The 21,214-nt window shown below is 32.7% G+C and overlaps 2 protein-coding genes across 2 annotated transcripts; one reads left to right on the top strand and one right to left on the bottom strand.

Moving 5' to 3' along the window:
* The first annotated feature begins 1,072 nt into the window (after positions 1-1,072).
* LOC108760699 (homeobox protein Nkx-2.5) lies at positions 1,073-2,922 on the top strand. Its single transcript, XM_018506784.1, has 3 exons — positions 1,073-1,355; positions 1,858-1,946; positions 2,152-2,922. The coding sequence occupies exons 1-3, from the start codon at positions 1,073-1,075 to the stop codon at positions 2,920-2,922; spliced, it is 1,143 nt and encodes a 380-aa protein (XP_018362286.1).
* Positions 2,923-12,007: 9,085 nt separating this feature from the next.
* On the bottom strand, positions 12,008-16,770 carry LOC108760700 (homeobox protein Nkx-2.5). Its single transcript, XM_018506785.1, has 3 exons — positions 16,141-16,770; positions 12,492-12,708; positions 12,008-12,332 (listed from the first exon to the last, which is right to left on the bottom strand). The coding sequence occupies exons 1-3, from the start codon at positions 16,604-16,606 to the stop codon at positions 12,008-12,010; spliced, it is 1,008 nt and encodes a 335-aa protein (XP_018362287.1). The 5' UTR covers positions 16,607-16,770.
* Positions 16,771-21,214: the final 4,444 nt, after the last annotated feature.

The following is a 21,214-nucleotide window of genomic DNA, read 5'->3' on the forward strand; positions in this document are numbered from 1 at the left end:
AAAAAGGCAAAGAAGCCACGCTTGATGTTCGTGCTATACAATATTTATATGTTTATCGTAAAATAACAATAAAACAAACGTTTCGATCTTTTTACATCAGGTCCTCTTCAGTGTGATAAAACTTAACGCAACTTTTACATTTCAAATTCTTCTTAAGATCGGCCTCATATCGAGATTCCTACGCTTCGCTTAGTTATTCAAAATTTTAGTAATTAATATTAAATCATATTGTTACAACAATTGCAATAACTTGGATTGTTATGCGCGAGCATATGACATTTCCTAATAAATTATTTCATAAAAACTTCAATACACGGAGTTAAAATTACGTGCAACTGTGGTAGTGAGAATCTTCAATCGTACACTAATGCATCCTCGCACTCACATCAGTGTATCGCCATGACGTTCCTGTGCGACGGGATCAACACTTGACTCCCTTGCAAGACCAAGTCACATTATACGTCTGCCCTCCGACCCGACCACTCAACCGTGACCATCCCCCGAAACAGGGATAGTGCATCGATAAACGACTGTTCACTATTCTCGCAAATTTTATAGATACTTGTATGTATCCGTTGGTTACAGTGATGTGTCTTATGGTATAATATTAAATTTCGATAGTTGATAAGATTGTGAATAAACTTTCAAGATTTTCATATGCAAATTTGGAAGTTTCTTTACGATCTCGTAATCACATTTGACAGTTTACATTGTGAACACACTATCAATACTTCTGCGTGTGAATTTAAAACTCTTGACAAATGTATGAATTAATAAAGTTTGACAATTAAACTAATAAAATTTCTCCGAGGGAAAGACTAATTTGTTAAACAGTTATTGGACTAATATTTAAAGAATTACTGTTAGTATACAATTAAATCACGAATTTTTAAAACGAGTTTTTAACCTCTGCAAAGTGAACTTGAACTCAGTAACGAAGTTACTGAGTTGTTGTTAAGAATTAAAAAGATGAGACTTGCTTAAAAGAAGAATGCAATGCGTAAAAATCTTTTTCTGATGAAATGATGTTCGACGCATAACGAGTGACTTGAAAATCGAAAAATGCTTTAGAATGTTGTCCTCTTCGGTGTCGACTCCATTCAGTGTTCGTGATATTCTCAGCGAAGATCAGCAACTCGGCGTCATGGATTGTTACACGCATCATCAAAATCAAACTCAACAACACGTGCATCAAGAATATTATTCATACAACGTTGTCCCTGAAAACAATTGGGAAATGGATAAATATAAGGATCAACCGATGCCTAGTTATCAGCATTATTCGGATCTTAATCACGTTCACCAATTGAGTCAGGTGGTACCGCCATACCAAGAGACTTCTATTACTGAAGACGGTAAGTATTATTTTGTTATTTTTGTTATAAGAGTTTAAAAAGATGTATTATTTTAATATAATTGTTTTACAATAATTTTATTACATGGAATTATAAAAGTATGTTTGTATCAAGATATCATTCTTCTGCCCTATAGTATGCTTTATTAAACAAAAATTGTGATAAATTATTAAAAAAGTTATAATTAATAGCGTTAAAATTTTTTATATTTCTTTAAATTATTGCAGCAAATATTTGCATATTTTTCTAATGTTGCACAGTACTAATTTTCAAGAAATATATGTTAAAGAATAAATTATAATAAGAGTAAAACTAATTTTTTATTTTTGAAAATCATGTTATGAAACTTATATTATTATTATCAATTCAAGAATTATTTTGAGATATGCTTTACTAGAATTTTCGTTTATTTTAAAGTTTCGAATTTTATCTTTAGCGATAAAAATTATTAATTATAAATTATATATAAATTCTCTAATAATAGTATCTAAATTATTTTCAGGTAACATTGTTACGTCCAGCAAAACTGAATTACGCAAAAGTCAATCTGGTAAAAGAACGAAACGGAAGCCAAGAGTATTGTTTTCGCAAGTAAGTTTGATTCTTTTTGGTAACTATTAAAGTCTATTCGAGTAATAATAATAATTTAATAAGATAATTTTATAAAAATATAATTTTATATACTTTTAATTCCAAAACTTTTTAAGATTATTTTTCTAAAAATTATGAATATTAAATTAAATATTAAAATGTACAAAGTTCTAAATCATATATAACTTCATAATATTCTTCGTAGACACAGGTTTATGAATTGGAGCAACGATTCAAACAGCAAAGATATCTGAGCGCACCTGAGAGAGAAATGTTGGCTCAGTCACTGAAGCTAACCAGCACGCAAGTTAAAATCTGGTTCCAGAATCGACGATATAAGAACAAACGCGCCCGAATCGAGGATGCTGAGAAGCTGCAGGCACAGAATATGAAGAATCAGCCCTTAAAGAAGATCGCCGTACCGATCCTTATCAAGGATGGTAAACCTAATGTACAAGAATCCTACACCGCACCTTATTGGCCAAATGTCCGATCGGATTTAAACGCTCCGATACAGACGGATTTTAGGACAAATGAGATTCGTCTTAGTCCCGATTTCAGATCCAACTCGAATGAGGTGAGGATTGATTCCAATATCAGTACAGAGTACAAGCCAGAAGTAAATTCAGACATGCCCGGAAGATCAAATCTGAATGACATGGCAGACAGGCAGCACGTTCCAGAATACAGGAGCAATTTCGTGACGGAAGCTACACCGAATGTGCACGATTGCAATCGATTAATTAAGTCGGAATTTAAGACATGCTCTAACGCCAACGAAGCCATGTCTTATCCAGACTTGAAAACTGTTCAGTCAGACAACAAACAGCTTATGACTGATAGGCGGATGTCTATGGATGTCTCTAATGGCGAATATGGGTTTTCGAATTATCTTGCTCCTACCAATTACCAAATGCAATATGTGAATTATATGGAACAGGTACCTATGGATCAAAATCTTCAACGACTGTGGTAGGTGATGCGAAAATTCTGAGTAATTAAAATCGCATTGCAGTTTCTACTCTTGGATCTATGGTTCTGTTGATAAGAATAACTTAGATTGAGCAGTTAATTAAATCGTTACTTCAATTCTTTCAAATAGGTTTATTAATTATGCACTATTTGGAAGAATTTTACATTTATCAATAAATATTTAATTATTATTATCAATTTAATTATTATCAATTATTGATTAATTTAGAATTGATATGATGATTGGAAAAGATAATTTAACCTTCGAAAATGGGTTACATTTCTTTTTCTTTTTTTTTTATATTATATATATGATATTTTTATGCGTGTAACATAATAAAAAAAGATGAGATTCATCCTTTATATCTGTTTATCTAAAACATTAAAAATCTTACATACGTTAATTCTTAAATGTTATATTACAACACATTTAGGTATGATATACCCAATATAATTCGATTGCTTATGACTTTTATAAAAATGAATATATTGCAATTAGTTTTTTTTTTTTTTAATGAAACGGAGACATTAAGGCATATAACGATACCACGCAAATATATCTATATTTTTATTAAAATAAAAAAATTGTAAGTAATGGAAAAAACATTAAAAGCGTTAGAAAAAAGTCGGGTATGCCATACTGAAAAAGTGTTTAAAGAATTAATAGTTCGATGTTAATCAAATCTCGCTAAATCTTGACAAAGGAAGATCAACGTTGACAAAAAAAGAAATAATACATAAAAAGATATATTCTTTAATTATTATTATACATATACGTAAAAACGATTAACGCTAAGTTAGAAATACGCTAGAGAATAAGCTTATGATATTGGCAGCTGTTTTTTTAGTTGACTAAGATTTTCCTTTCGAAATAGTAACGCGCCGTACAAGAGAGCGGAAACTGTTTCAAGTGGCCTTTGCGGAAACATCGAGCACTTTTCCGCGTATGTGCCTCGGAAAGTTTTTTTTTTACTTACTTTCAAGTGCAGACGCTACAGTTGTGCAATAAATTAATTTTCGTTCAGGTGGACCTTTGCTGAATAGAAACAAACTTGTGTATATTGTCAATAAGCAACGAGAAATGTTTTCTATTAAACGTGTAATACGAATCTGAAAGTGTTATATTTTTCCTGTATATATTATACTTCGAGAATTACTTTAATTTGACTTTTCAATAAAGTTTTACATTTAATATGATATGAGACTTTATGATAGAACAATTAATTTGACTTCTTTATAATTATTTATAGAAATTTCATGGTAGGATAAAGTTTGAAATCACGTATTTAGTAATAGATTAAATTTTTATCTTATTTTAAAATAGATGAATATACTCTTTACACTAAGCAAATACTATTTTACCGTCAAAGAATAACATTTATCACAAAATTGAATAAAATAAGCATGAAATTATAATAAAATATGCATAAGTATGTCGAGAGAAAATAATAAATTTAAAGAATTCAACTTTTATTAAATTTCGGGTTAGGAATTGAATCGGCTACAGTCTCGGCTTTGCAATTGCGTTTATTTTTTTCTGTTATTTTATTTTATCTTCTGCTATATATTATGTCATTGTACTTAATAAAATTATCATTATTATAATTAATACATGTAAAAAATTGTACGCATATCACGTATGCTTATGACGTATTTGCTACTACTGTATTTATTACGCATGCTGCATGCATTTACATGAATGCCGCATGTATTTATGATCGATTTCTATCGAATTAAATTTAATCCAGATGCCTCTTGTGAGTTCGCGGTTCAATACAAAAATATGGCGAAATGGCATTTATAAATAGGTGAGTTCTGACAGCTTGAGCGAAGCCATGGGCGCCTTTTGGGTTATCGCGCGAACACGACGGGTCATCTGGCAGTCAAGTGCTGCCCACATAGACGATTTACATCAGTGTAATCGCATTCATGGTGCTACTGGTGCCATAAAGGGCCATGGGAACAAGCTGATAAGAATGTCACTGGTAGTTTTATAAGACTCACGGCCATATTGTATCTATCTAAACGAAATGCAACCTGCACCCCTTTCCAGATATCCACCTGGCTGCACCTGCAATAGATTGAACCTGATGAGATCATTTAATCCGTAAATTTCTCTTATCTATACATATCTACGTGAGGAAAAAATTATGTAATGTAAAAGAGATAATGATTTTGATGAAATCTATATCGGAAAACACGAAAGTTAAAATAAGCAAATTTCTTAATAGATCGTATAATATTCTTATTAATTTCTATTATGGATTCCTATTTAGGATTAGATAGTTGTTAATTTTTAGAGGTTAAATGAATTAATTCTTTTTTGAGCATCAAATGCGTCTCTCGCGTTTCTCATAACATTGATGCATCAATGCATCACTCCACATGTATATCTGTGTCCTATATGAGCACAGTTCCATTACGATATCATATATTCAGATAATCAATCACGAAACGCTCAACATAGAAACTCGATCCTATTTGCTTGTAAGCTAAAGGGAGACCGCGACAAACGTTTGCGCGAGGTCCCAAGAGAGAAAGCACGCCGACGTTGTGTAAATAGATGAGCATATGCATAAAAGGACCAATGTCCACAAATCAGAAGATTTTAGTTATAAATGGAGAACTTTTTCCCATACAGATCATTAATCATTCTTTGATCAAAAAAATTTAAAGGATTACGAATTAGAAAAATCTACTTGTTGCACTTTGCAATGATAAAATTGACCATAGAATGAAGACAGATAAAGTATTAACATAAAAATCTAATTTTGTATTAAAATCAATTGCGTTGCTTTATCTTGAATATTGCTAATTTATTAATGTCTGCAACAGATTAAGGGATGATATATTTATCTAAAAATCTGATATTCCATATTACTTTTTTCACAATTTTGAGGTATTTTCTAATTATGTAAATACTAAAAAAGTTTTATTAAAGTTACTCAAAATATAATTTAAAAATTAGTTTTCTTTCAAGGTGTTTATTTCGCATCTTAATAATAATATTCCTTGTGTATAATATACCTTAAGATAATAATTTATAAACTTGTAGAATATTGATGAAATAATGTTTTTTTCACTAAAGAATGATACATAATTTTTATGAAACTTATCTAAATTTATAATTGTAAGCAATTTGTTTAAAAAAATAATATGCTTTTATTGTCGTAGAGAACTCTGTTTTACCGTGGGTGAAACTGTAACCGTTTGTCGTTTGTATCAAAGCGCTGTGAGATCAAGGGGTCGCTTAAAATCACCTCTCTCAGAAGCTCAAGCATAAATGTCTGATTTACCAGCGTATGAAACAGTAATTTTCTTTATAGTTGACATCTTTTATTATTGACATGTCCTGCACTCTACATTTTACTGTAGAAAATATTTCCAAAGTGTTAAAAAATATATATATATATAAAATTTTGTATATATAATGTTAAAATATATATTATATATATTTCTTATTGTATAAATCTCAATTTTTCTCCAGGAACATTATATATTAATTGTATGTTTTAATCAATAAAATATTGAAAACGGAATTCTCATATGATTGTTCATTATTTACTGTAGTTTTATTATTTACTATTTTAAAGGTAGTCCTTTTTTTAATTTATTAACTCCTCTATCGTTTATATTTGTGCAATTGAATTACATGTTATGCATATAATGTATAATATCAAGCTTAAACTAATATAAGCAATGCTTTTTTGTTTTCAGAGTACAAAGAATGTTACTAGTGAAGGTACTAGCAGTAAGCTGTCCTCGTAGCTCGTAAGTACAAGAAATCTATGAAATATTTGAAAGAATTTCTTGAAATCGTGGTGGCTGCATGAAACACCGCTGATTGGCCGCTCGTACGCCAATTTTCCTCGACGGCGCTTCGCCACGAAAAATCGCTAAATTGCTTCTTTGAAATGCCGGAAAAGCGGAGGAAACGGTTTCCTCCGTAGTTCGCTCGACAAGTTCTTCTTGGTAGACTTCAAGCGTCGTTACTCACTTGATGATCCGCGCGATGTACTCGGGCTGATTTTCTCCCTTTACAAATTCATAAAGTAGAGCGGGTATCGGTGATCGAGGAAAAAAAAATTTTTCATATATGCGAGACTAAATACGAATGCATGTTAAGTAAAAAAGTTAATAAAATAATTTTATTCACAATTTAAATAATTAATATAAATATATATTGTAAGGTAAATCCATACAATCAATTAACGCTTATTCGAGCAAACACTGGGTGACAATGTGAAAATAATTTATTCAAATAAACATATCAAATACGCAAACGTTTTGATCCTGATTTGGATCCTTATCAATGCTCCAAAATTATTGATAATATGCAGTGATCCAAGGATAGTAATGTAACAAGATGTCATCGTACTTCCTGGTATAATGATCATCGTAACATTGTCATCCAAATCATCCAAATCAGGATTGAAACGTTTGCGTATTTGATATGTTTACTTGAATAAATTATTTTCACATTGTCACCCAGTGTTTGCTCGAATAGGCATTAATTGATTGTATGGATTTATCTCAACCGAGCTATAATACTTAATCTATTAATTATATTGTTATATATTGTAAGGTAATTAATATAATTAAAATAATTTTATCCTCTATTTTTCTGATTTAATAAGAAGGAAGGATTTCGGTTCATTATATTTTTTATTATTTTTTTAAAAAGCGTTTTCACATTTTAAAAAAATGTTATTGTCAAAATTGCAGGAATCGAAATGTGAAGAAAAAATCCATTTTGCAGCTATAATACAAATCTTCAAATAATTTTATAATTATAAGCGTTTTAGTTTTTTAATAACAGAAAATTATTAAGTCGTTTCGTTCAACAATTGATATTAGATAATTATATACTTGGCATAAACAAAAATATATAATTTATCTAGAAATGTAAAGTAATATAAGGAATTTAAATTCATAAAATTGGAAATTCACATTTAACTTGTAAATATAGTCATGACTTATAAATCATATTGATCTCTGACATCGTGTTTCGAATGTTTTCGACGAAATGGAGAGGTGTCCCCTTTAACGTCTTCAATAGTCCATGTGACACTCTGGCTCCTAGGTTTCCTTGGCAACCATCCCAATTGAAACGCGTGTCAGAAGTCGGAAGAATGGTATATAAGAGAGGTAGGAAAAAGTAACGATAGAGACGAAAGTAACGACTGAAATCTCAAACTTGGAACCGGCAATTCCGTTTATGTTACTTTGAGGGGATGGCGAAATCAGATTTGCATCATGCACTGTTTTACTTACAAAAATAAAACGAATCTGTATTTCTATGGCTTTTTCGTTTCAACGATTGTGGGTTTATCATTTTCGATATGTCTTTTAATAATCCATATTAAAAAATATTTAATAAAATCCGTGAAATATTAAGTTAGCTTTATGTAGAAAAAGGTCTGTATTATACTTTAAAATTTGATTATTCGTTTTACGTCCATTGTAAGAGATACCGCAGGCGCTTGAAAAAGTCAGAATTTTTTACTATGCACGCAAATGGTTCGTGAAAAATTGATAATAGCTGCTATGTTGCCTCGAGCAGCTGAATTGTCCTCTTTGATTTTTTAAAATGAGATTCAAATTGATCCCTCTGGTAATCTTTTTGCAGTAAATCTGACTCTCGATATATACTTACCTACGAATTCATTGAAATGTAGAGAATATTTAGTCAGAAATATTGAAACACTGTCTCTAAGTCTGTTTGTTTTTGTTCCAAATCTGACTTATCTTTTAAATATTGAAACGAGTTCTTTAAATGAAATAAAAAATTAATTTTTGCAAATTCGTAACAAGAACGAAATGTTGGGATTTTCAGAACTATAAAATCGATAATATATAATCGTGAACATGATTTATCTAACAGCACACGGAAAGGATTTTACAGTTTTGTTGTAGTATTAAAAAATTTAGCTATGATATAGATTTGAAAATAATTTTATTGTACAAAATAATTATGTAGGACGTTCAAACTGATTACTAGAATGTCAAAATTATTTGCAGCATTGCTCCTCATGCTTGAAATTCCTTTCTATCTAATTATTTTGATGATCCAATAAAATTTTCAGATTTATATTTTGCTACATCTTTAACAAAATCGGTTTTTTTGTTGCAAACAGTACACTAATAACTAAAAGATATAAAAATCTAAAAAAATTTTATTACAAGAAGTGGAAGAATTTTGCAAGTGCCTCTAAAATTATATAAATTTAAATAAATTTTAATACATTAAAAAAATTAAAATATTTTATTATAGTATTTTTTTTCTATGACAGCAAATGAAAAGTTCATAAAAAAGGATATTTTTTTATATTAAAATAATTGCTTTCTCAAATATATTATATATACCTATTATCTATTACTGAATTACAGTACTTTATTACTCAACGGATAGATTTTACGTTAATTTTGCAAGTTTCTATTCCGTACCATTCATTTAACACGCAAAGCTTTCTCGTAACAAACGAAAGTCAAGCGCTTGGAGAACGGTGTAGCGAGGGGTTAAGGCGTAGAGTCATAGAGGGTGATCAAGGGAGAGGGTGGTCTTGTGCTATTAACAGCTAATGAAAATTAGCTTTCGTCGGTTGATTGAGCGTTAAATCGTTCCTTTCTCGTTTTACGAGACAAGTCCATCAGTAGTGCACTCAAACGAACGTACTTCTTCTTCAAATTGTGAGCTTGTTACCGTCGCGTCGATAACAAATTTCTAACTCAAGAATTGAAAATGGTTTGTTGCATTCTGAACTAATATTCTTTAAGTTTCAACATAAATTTCGTTATAGTTAAATATTCGATAAACGCCAATACTGAGAAACATTTCGAATCAATAATGACATTATTTTCATAGAAATATGATTTTAATTTTCTGAATGCAAAATAGAGAATAAATTTGAGAATATACTTTTTTATATTAAATCTGTTTTATTGACAAATCTATTTTATTGAATGCACTTTGTATTTAATTTATTTCATTTTTATTTATATAGCTTGTTTTACCACAAGCTACGCAGGAATTTGTAACATTATTGAAACAGCTTTTATTTATTTATATCAAAAGATTGGAGCAATGCTGATTGTAACAATTAATGCAATGACTTCTATCCGTAATCTGTACTCGTGATTTAAACTTGCAACGGAAAATCGGTTAGGCTGTATAGACTTTATAGTCGCTTCTGCAGTCCATTATTGCTTCGTTTAGAACAGTTCTAAACATTGTAAAGCCATAATGCTCTTGCGCTAAACGAGGCCTTGTGTCGATGCACAGTCGCTGTTAGTGCCACGCAAAACTCGTAATAATTTGTGGCTTGCGTCACGAAAATTGTGCCGACCACTACAGTTTGTTGATACTCAGGAATGCCAAAAATACGAATTACGAAGCAAATGGATGATAGATGATCAAAGAGATTTTCTGTTGCTTGCTAAAGTTTAAATTCCTTTTATTTATGTAGCTGTCCGTACAAAATTATTGCTTTTTTAATTTATTTAATTAATTTTATTTTTATAAAGCATTCAATTGGATATCTCTACATATATCTGGTTATATTTATCGTGGAGACATTATTTTTCACATATTCGACGTATTAGTAAAAAAAGAATATGTCTGATTGTAATTTATTAAATACTCTATGATCATTGCTATTGTGCGTATGCATGCAATTAAAATTTAAGAAGCCTAAACAAATAAATGAAAAATTACTAATTCCTTGACACTCTGAGACCGTCCCATAAGGATTTACATGGGCGGAATGTAAAAGACGTTTCGGCGAGGGCAATGTAACACTTTTGTTTACAACAGATGAGTGTCAGATCTAGATTTTTTTTCGTCCGTCGGTTAAGCTTGCTCGTCTCCACGTCTGAATAAACATATCTGATGTCTGTTGGGCCCACCCAGACACAGCCATTAAAACCCTTATGAGAAACTCAGTTGCAATATCGCCGAAAAAATCCATTTTCTACCTGTAGCTTTGTATAATATACATATTTTTATTTAAAGACATGTATCTATACTTAACAATAAATTGAGTTTGAACACGGTACACGCGTAGCGTATGTTAAATAAATTTAATTAGCATTAATATTTAATTTGTATTTTACATTGCACACGTTCCGCTATTAATTGCACATGTTTTGTTAGTAACTCGAACACATTTTTTATTTTCACTTTAAAAATTGTACTCCGTAATTTCTATGTAAGACAATATTTTTTTTAATTAAGATAAGAAGCACATTAATTTTGCATAACATGACAGTTGTGCAACGTTAGCTTTAGTTTCATATCATAATTATGATATGAAATTTTGAAGTTTAAAACATCAGAAGATTAATAGGAAATTAATAGAAGCTTTAGCTTGATTTGAAATTTGATTTTTCTATATCTTTCTAAATTTAAGTTTGGTATTTTAGATAACAAAAGAGAAACTACAGGAAATTCAATATTTCGTATTTTATACATTTATTTACAGGCTAATTTACACGATTGTTTTTATGTCGCTATTGAATTACAATACATTATGCGTGCGATGTTGACAGCTACAAGATGTTTGGTAAATCCAGTTATTTATACGTGTTAATGTAATTCTGAAGAAAGGATTTTTTCATTCACAGAAAGTGTTTACAGGTCAAAATGCAATTGAAAGACTTGGAAATAATATCTTAAATTGGAGCATATTTTACAAATGAGCTATTAACGAATTATGTTATAAATTATTAATACATTTAGTATAGTCAAATTTTGAACGTATTTTTAATTTGCTATTCTAAAAAATGTAGATATGCTTCTTGATTGAAGCTACTATTTAATAAATAAATACAATCTAAAAATTTCATATATGTATACAGTTTTCGTGTAGTTGAGCACATTGTTGCCTTCGATTCATTTCAAGTCCTTCAATTAATTTCTCGGATAAAATCATTTTTCGGAAAAGAGTCTTCTCAACATTCGTCTCAATATATCTACCTAAGAAGTATCATCAAAGTATTCTCTAAATGATATTTTGACATTGTTTCCTGAAGTATCATCATCTTTGTTTAGACGTGGAACAATAGTTGATACTTTGAGAGCAGTCTATCATTCACTTCTCATCCTTGATTTTCGAGATTTGGTTTGGATCGAAATCGGATGTGATCGAGCTTTGTACCTGAACATGAGTGGCATGTAGAGGTGGACAGAGTAGCGGGTGATATGGCAAACAATAATACGGGAAACCACTGAGCGCTTTGTTCGCGGGATGAATCTGTGGGCTCGACATTTGCCCGGGAAGTTGTCCGGAACCACGAAGAGGCAATCCCCTCAAATTTTCATCCGGATGTACTAGAACGCGTACAGCCACGCGCCTGGCGCTTCCAGAGTTTACGAGGGCTCCCAATTCTTGCTGTTGGCGCCGCTTGGTCTTATACCTGAAGTCATTAATGACAGTTAATGAAATTTCATAATTGAGAAGAAAAAAATGTTTGTAACAAAGTGTAATTTATTTTTTGAAAGTTATATTTTCCAAAATTTTCATATTAAATCTAGGAAAATAATGAGATGTGTAAGCATAGATAAAAAAATTGCACCGTCGATTTTGAAACCAGATCTTGACTTGCGTTTCCGTTAATTTTAAGCCACGCGCTAAATCTGCCCTTTCTGGACCCGACAAATATTTTTGAGCAGCAAATCTTCTTTCCAGTTCATAGACTTGCGCGTGCGAGAATGCTGCCCTGCTGCGCTTTTTTCTGTTCTGCAAACTTTGGCCTGAATTTTGCGATTCATACGCGTCGTCCTCCGCCTCGTCTGTAAGATAAGTGAACGAACTTCTTTTTTATAAATATTGTGATTTGTTGCAATTGGATAAATTTTTTAATTAATAGATGTGTAAAAAATGAAGTTTTTATTGTACATAATTTTCATGAAATTTTGATATTATTAAACACATTCTAACGCATATCTATATAGCGTTATTTATTAAAAGAACGAAGCTTTTAAGTTTTTATATATCGATGAATGGTGGAATCTCATTTTTCGAATAACGTGAGCTTGCCGTACAAATTCGTTTGCGGACAAATATTTAGATTTACGGGAGAATCTGCAACTATACTGTAAAGCAATCGTTTAACTCGAAAGCCGGAGTAATCATCAGCGAGCAGCTATAGAGACGGTGAACGATCGGAGAGAGAAAGAACGAGAGAGAACCTCGTTGCTTTTGATGTCTCGTACAAACATTAACACATGTACTCGCTACTCCGACATGTTTATGCTTCTGTTCCGCGGTAATTCTCCTCTAAGTTTAACCAGTGGCACTAGAGTACAATCGTATTGCAGATCAGACTAGCTTCTTCTACTTGGCAACGAGCTTGATCCGCTACTTTGCGATACATATCCCCCATTATAAATAAAAAATAACTTTTTTAACGAGGATAACAAAAATTAATTACATTGCTGAAAACAAACAATAGTCTGAGTTTTAATTTTATACTTGCAGATTTTTTTATCGACAAAAAAACTAACGTATTTCAAACTAAAAATTGTAAATCTTAAATTAAATTTATATGTTTTTTTTTAATTACTCTCGATATAAAACTAAAACTTTTAGTCTGAATATATTTTCCTGCAAAAATACTTCGATTACGGATATAAAAAATGTTATATAAATATCTGCACGGTAAGAACAGTTTGCTGAAGTATCTAAAAATTTAGCTAAATATGGATATGGAAACAATTTTATTGGAATCAAAATATTTATGTATAGGACGCAAGCTGATTGCTAGAATGTTAAAATTTGTTGTAGTATTGCTCATCATGCTTGATATTTCTACATAATTATTTTAATGGTTCAAAATTATTTTCAGATCTGTACCTAGCTAAGTTTTTAGATACTTCAACAAAATCATTCTTTCCATGGAATTATTAAGAAATTCCGATATCTCTCTCTAAAACATGTTATCCTTAAAATGCAGATTCCTTGCTTTTGGTAGTTAATAATTGCAGTATCGTGTTAAAGGAAGATGCTTTTACGTATCTTAAAAAATAAAACAAAATTTTTAATAATTTTTTTTTTTCTAAATCAGGAAGTATTTGCAAATAAATCACAATGTTCTCCTAACAGTGTCATAATTATTTCACGCTTGAAACGCTCATCCTACGTCAATGTTTATCGTCGGTGGTCAGCAGGAGACGTGGAGCATTTAGAGAGATCTATATTTGATCACTTTCGACGTCGACTAGATGCCATCTCGTCCGGCTAATGCGTCCATCCTTCGTGCTCGTCAAACATCCTATGGATGTTTATATCGAGTCTATATCGAGAGTTCAGTTCCAGGCAAGCAAGTGGCGTCTACTGAGTCTGATTACATCGATGATCCTTCGAGACCACTAAAACGCTTTTCGGCTCCTCCATCGCGGATAGACTTTATCGGAAAGGACGCGAAAATCAGGAAGAATTTTCTCAGTTATTACCGTAATAAGTGGTTAAGAATAATTTGTCGTGACAACGTTGATTCTTTTGACAATCCATTATCATATTAAATGACTGGAGAGATTTCCCCTCGAAAGTGGACTCGTAATTTTCTAAGTGCACCTTGAATCGGTGCCAGCTCGTGTCTACCTCTTCACCCTCGAACTGCTGCAAACAATATGCTATCGTGTGGTTTCAGGTGACAATTCTTCGTTTAAGAGCAGACGCTCTTTCGTAATGTTAATTACTGTGTATTTGGTGTTATCTTTACACGATCTATCTTTATAAAATTTTACGTAACGTGTTTCCTATAATACAATTTTTTTTTCTATGAGCGTATCCTGAAATTACTGTGAATCGTATTTTGTCTTCCTTAAATCATTTTGTGTCATTTTCTTCTTTGCAATATAATACGTAGAGTCAAGTTATTACAAAATATAATTATCTAATTTTATCACAATTTAATGCATATAATTTGTTGAATCCGGAATGGAACAATTAATAAGTAGTTATGGTCAATAATGATTCAAATTTTACATTCTAAATGCTAAAAGATGTCTTTACTTATAATTATAAAGGAATACGAAATAGAAATTCTGAATATATCCTATCATGAATGCTGTTAATCATGATTGATTTCATAAAGCAGCCAGTGCGAGAGGGAGAGTATCTGTTTACCCTCATACTAAGATAACACTATTCGACTAAAGTAACTCTATACCTTCGTATCATTAACGAGGGCGAGTATTACGAAAAAATGGACATGACATAAAGGGATGCAAAGGTAAACTATCGTTATCTCTTGTGTGTAAAACATAACGCAATGTATATATGGTACAGCTCAATTGGTCAAAAATATTCCAAACATTATATATATATATATAATTGCAACATGAAATAGCAATATTGTATGTTTTCGTGCAACACATAGCGCAATACGTATATTGTAGCTAGCGAACGCAAACGATTAACTAAGAATTATTGCTATCCTACATGGAACACGTAGCACTACATCTGTCACGAATAAATCAATCACGAACGTTTACTCGGAAATAGTTAGCGATCGTAACCTTGAACTAAAATGGTTTGATCTAAACGTAGGTAATCTGCGAATCCTTGCGTGCTTGAGACACATAGGAACAGAGTGTGGCCAGAGATCGAACAAGTGCAAGAAGTAGCCGGTACTCGTGACGTCTGCCGAGTCGAGTGCCACTTATGCTACTAAAATTACATTCAATTACGTTATCTGCGCTCGGGTTAACTTTAAAAACCCTTGAAAAGAGCTCGTCTGTTACGTGCGTATCTGCTCAAATGACCTCTTAAGCCCGCATCCTCGTATCCGATACAAGATCCTCCGGTTGGTCACCATCTTTTAGAATCTCAAAGTTATTGTTCTCGCTCGCAACATATGTTAGTTGAATTTCTTTTTTGAAAAGAATTGACATGGTTTCGTCTCCTTGTAAATTTTACATGATTAAGATTAAATCTGTTATTTATCATAACATTTATAACGATTTTTTTTAGTAACGTGACCTCAATTTTTTAAGAAAATTTTGCTTCGTGATTACATGCATGTGAAGTTGCTTATCAATTGCCATTTTTGCAGATTATTATTTTACTTAATTCAGTACTGCAGAGTTAATAACGAAAAATTCAAATACATAATGTTATTTTGATGTTTTACTCGAGGAGATAAAAAAAATTCGTGGTACGATGTTTTTTGTTACAAAATTATGCAATGATAATTTATGCATGCGAATAATATCACGTACCTAGATATTTATTTTTACTCATGTCCAAGGCTTCATCCTGCTGTCTATGAGAAGTTTCCGGTTCTTTAACAGACTGATATGCCGTCAGGTTTCCCAGAGTTTCGAAGTGATTCTTAAAAGTTCCTTGGGTCAAGTGCGGGAGGCCTCCAAAATTTGATAAATTTGCCTGCGCCAAGTTCCTCCTCAAGATATCCAGCTCATGTGCCATGTTCAGCTCTGGGGTGGGCAATCTTTGATAATGAATCACCTGATCGTGATCGTAGCTTCCGTCAAACTGCTCGTTCTCCACGCGTTCATATTCACGATTGTGTCTTCTCATCGGTACGGAAACGGTGGCCTGGATTTTCTCCAAATCACATCTTCTCGAATCCACGCCAGAATTTTTTCGACTCAGGATATCAGCGATACTAAAGGGGGTTGGTTGAAGGGGTTTCGGCGAGGCTTCACTGTGTTTCTCGTCCTCCATCACTCTATGCTTCGCTATTGTTCTCTTTCTCACGACGATCACAACAAAAGCTGTCTTAAAATAGGTCTTTCTATGCACTCGATGTCCTCTTCAAATTTTCTCTTCTTTAATTTTCTTCATAATTACTACCATCATCGATTACCTACACACTCCAGGAAACTTGTCTCGTCACATCTTACGAATTGTCATCGTGCAAATTCACTACCTTGTCTTTTCTTCACAAAAAACTTTGACTTCTTTCACTTTTACAAACTTGTCGAAAAAAATCGAAAGATTACACGTCGAATTTTCTCAATTACGCAGAATGCTGTCATTCTCGCTTGTCCGTCGACACGTTAGAATGGAGGATCAGCCAACGAATGCTAGGCGCCTTCCGTGTTCACATAATCCCTGGAGACTCTCGAGCAGCCAGAGAGATCGCTGGTAGGCCGACTGGCGTTATTAATTGTTATTCCCGAGTGCTCGACCCTTCCGATTCGAGTGTGCTTCGGTCAAGTGTGCTTGTCGCCCGCGGAGACTTATTTTTCGAATTACCACACTCAACCCACAACTCGCCCTTCCTCCCTCTTTTACTCGACCAACCCCCACCTAAGAGATGCTTCGCCCTCTTCTCGCCCTTCTCTTCATCCCTCTTTCCTCCTGTTTCTCTTTCTGTTTTGCTAAGGTCTCTACACGTAGATGATCTCACTCGAGACAGTTTTGTCTCTGCTAATCGAAAGATGAAGCTCAAAACTTGTCAGATTCCGACGACGCTCTTATCAGCTATCGATCGCTCTCTCACTGCGTGTCATAGAAATGATCTTTCTTTCCTCTCCTTAACGAGCTTCGTAATGCTCTTCGTCACCCACCCTCTCAGTCCCGGCTCTCCTGAGTGAGCTTACACGCGCGAATACCGCGCGTTCTGAGGTAGGTGGAGCTTTGGGTGTTCTACGTGCGATCGGACGTGACGCTTCCGTCACGACGCAAGCCTCGCCCTACGGCCAATCCACAGCTTTTCCCGCGACGTCGCTTTTCCGCGATGGCCAATCCAGGCGGAGACACGAGGTCGAGAAAGATTCTGCTACGGAGTGGGATTGCGGGGGATTTTTAGATCATCGTGATTGTCGCGACCCCGCCGGAAACGTACGGGCACTTTAGAGATTTTCTCGTTTTGTCATTCGTGTCAGAGAAGATGATAAAAGGCTGCTTAAGTTCTTCTATCGATGAGAACGATGAAGCAATCACTCACGATGGTCATACATGATGACAGTTTCATTATTGATATGTTTTATGATTAAATATATGAGATTTGATCAAATTGTATATTAGTCCATTAGGAAAGTAGTTATCAGATTTAATCAGATTAATATAATCTATTGCATTTAACGTCTTTTACAACAGAATGTGATAAAGTTGTTTTATAGTTTTCAATTAATATTTTGATATACGTTTCCTATTTATTCTTTCTCGTTTTTTATATCAATCATTCTTGTTTAGTTATTTTTAATAAAATATTATATTTAATAACATTTTTAATAAAATATTTTTTATCAAAAATAGCACTTGAATAATTTAAAGTGTATTTTAAACGATCTACAGTTTATATCACAAAATTAAAATTCTATTTACAACTTTGTATACTGTGTAATATGAAAGACATTTGAAGAGTTAGAAAAATATATAAGCTCACATACATTAAAATATACGACAGATAAAATTACAAAAAAAATTTTATTTTAAAGTCAGACGCAAATTACATCTAAAATTGACTTAAAAGAGATACTTTTTTTTTAGAAATTAGTGAGGTATTACTATAAAAGAAAGCATTCGACATCACAAATGATAGGAATTATGTCTTAAAAGACCATGTTGCTAGTTGATGAAAAATGATCGAAGTTTGTGAAATCAAACCGGATAATTTCAAAAAGTTACTTCGTTCTCTTTGTACATAGGTACAGGCGGAACGGTAGGTGCTACGTACTTTTCGATACGATACGAGAGAAACTGTGCGGTGCATATATAGGGTGTGCTTTACATAACAATCGCCGCTAAAGACTCGCGGCATTGTCCGCCACGTGCTAGCACCCGAGTTCCTATGGCGGTTTAATTAAGTGTGAACCACAGGAACGTGGACTACGCCTGAGTTGATCTGATGATGACATCACGCGCTCGAGATATCGATGAGAAAATACTTTCGCTCTCTCTCTATCCTCTCTTTCAATAACTTATCATTGCGTGGTACATCATTCTTGTCAAAAAGACACACGTACATCAATAACAAATTTTATTATCACCAAAATATTAAAAATCTTAATACAAATTAACATGTTCTTATAAGAAATTGTTCATATTTATTATCTTAACCGCGGAAATTAAAATTTTTTTGTCAAAAATATGGTTTGGCTTTTTCATTAAAAGTGACTTTTTTGTATTAAATTATTAATTAACAGTAGAAAACTGTAAACACGCTTTAACGTTATAACGGCAACGTGAGAATCAAAACGATCTATAGAATATTTTTTCTATACTTTTTTCAAATAAATAAAAAAATATTTAGGAGGCAGCTGCCTTATCCTAAAGTATATATTTAATTATTTGAGATATATATTTTATCATCTTTTACAACTATTTTGATATAAAATTATCGACAGTTATTTTCTTGTTTTATTATACGGAACATGAAAAATTTATGACTACTTAAATTATGAATGACATATGATCTTTCGCGAATTCTGATAATTGCCTAAAATCAACAAATTTTTTTTTAAATAAAGAACAAATTGTGTATCAAGTACATCCATTATGCTTTAAGTATCCGGACCGGAAATTGGAAAAACGCCATCCGCCATTTGCTCGTTACACTCCGTTATACACAGACGTTCGGAGACCAATCTTAAGTCTACATACCGAGACCTCTTTTTCTTGATCCGATCTAATCAATAATAAATTATAGGGGGATGGTGGTACATCTCTCCCCTAAAGCTAAGGTTCTGACCCTCCCGCTCAATTGGTCGCAATTCTTAAAGACCTTAATTGGCGCGGAAAATTATACCTTATTTCAGTTACCCCCGAACAAGACCGACGTCCGCCCTTCACCGATTCCATCCTTTACTCAATCTCGCTACACTTTGTTGCCTCTCGTCTTTTCCTCCTTCGCTCGATTTTTGCCACTCGGATATTTCTTTTTACGCTATGAGCAATCGTTCGAAATATCGAGATCGCGCGATGTCGAGTATATAGAGCAGGTGGAATTTTTATTGAAAGACATGTCGTGAGATAGGTGGACCAATTACGGGATTAAGTGTCGGTCGCTTACGAAATGAAGTCTCTGTCAGCGAACATTATCTCGCCAGCATCTGTCCGCCAACTCTGGCAGTCGTCATTCCATATGACAAGTCGGTCTGTTGCGCAAAATGTCACCGGCCTCGACGTTTGTCTTAAACAGAGCTTTGCGGTTACCCTTTTAACAAGCTCGTCTTCGCCTGTCGCATGAAGAGAGCAACTGGAGATGTCCCATAAAATCAAATAGTTCTGTACAAGGCTCCTTCCGAGCCCAATTTAACCGGCAGTCAATAAAGACTGCGAACTAACGGCGGAGCTCGTTCAACGACCGTATTGGAACGAAAGCGAAACGTTAACGTAAACTGAAAAACAATCGTCAGCCACGGCGGCTGTCACTCCAACAAGGAGTTGGCATCCGCGTGGCAGAGTCATCTGTTCCTTACGCGGTCGCGATCGTTTATTTTTCCAGAATGGTCGCTAAAATACCCTCGTTCCGTTCGGTCCTCCAAGTAATTTTAACTATTTATAGCGGTCCACCTAAATGAGCTATTGGGGCATCTTTTTACGGGAAAGGTCGAAGTTCAGGCGAATCGATGAGCGAGCAGCACTTATTAGAGCTTATTCTGTCATTTAAATTTATCATACGTTTTTACTTTGAATGCTACTGATTAAAATAATCTTCTTTACATAAACTTTTTTATAATTGAAGAAAATATGTGACACTTTTCTCATAAATTTTATAATATATTACTTTTTCTGTAATCAAACAAAATATGTTGCTATTTAACTATAATAAAAGGATCCCATACTAATTACGTGGAAAATTGGGTCACGGTAAAATGAATAACTTTTAACATATAATGTAGCTTATAATATGGTGAATAAAATATGTTATAGACACAAGACTCTCAATAATGGATAGTTTTCGAATTTTGTACATATACATACAACAAAATAGTTAAACTTATGCTCATAGAGCACCTTTGATATACTGTAGCTCAAAAACTATCCATTATTGATTATCTGTAACATCTTTTGTTCACTATATTATAAGTTACATTATGTATAAAAAAAATAACTCATATTTTTTTCACTAAGATTCCAATTTTCCATATAATAAGTGCGAAGGTCTTTAAAAAATGTAAAATAAAAAATGTATAGTCCAAAATCTTATGAAATTAAAAAAAAATATAAATTTATAAAAATATATAAAATAAGTAAATAAATCTTAAATTTTAGAATATAAAATTTATAATTGTTACATGTTATAATCATAGGTTATTAATTTTAATAAATATATTTTTTATTAACGATATTATAATGGCCTTAGAAGTTCGAAAAATCGCG

Source organism: Trachymyrmex cornetzi, unplaced genomic scaffold (assembly GCF_001594075.2).
Source record: "Trachymyrmex cornetzi isolate Tcor2-1 unplaced genomic scaffold, Tcor1.1 scaffold23, whole genome shotgun sequence".
NCBI classification, from domain to species: Eukaryota; Metazoa; Arthropoda; class Insecta; order Hymenoptera; family Formicidae; genus Trachymyrmex; species Trachymyrmex cornetzi.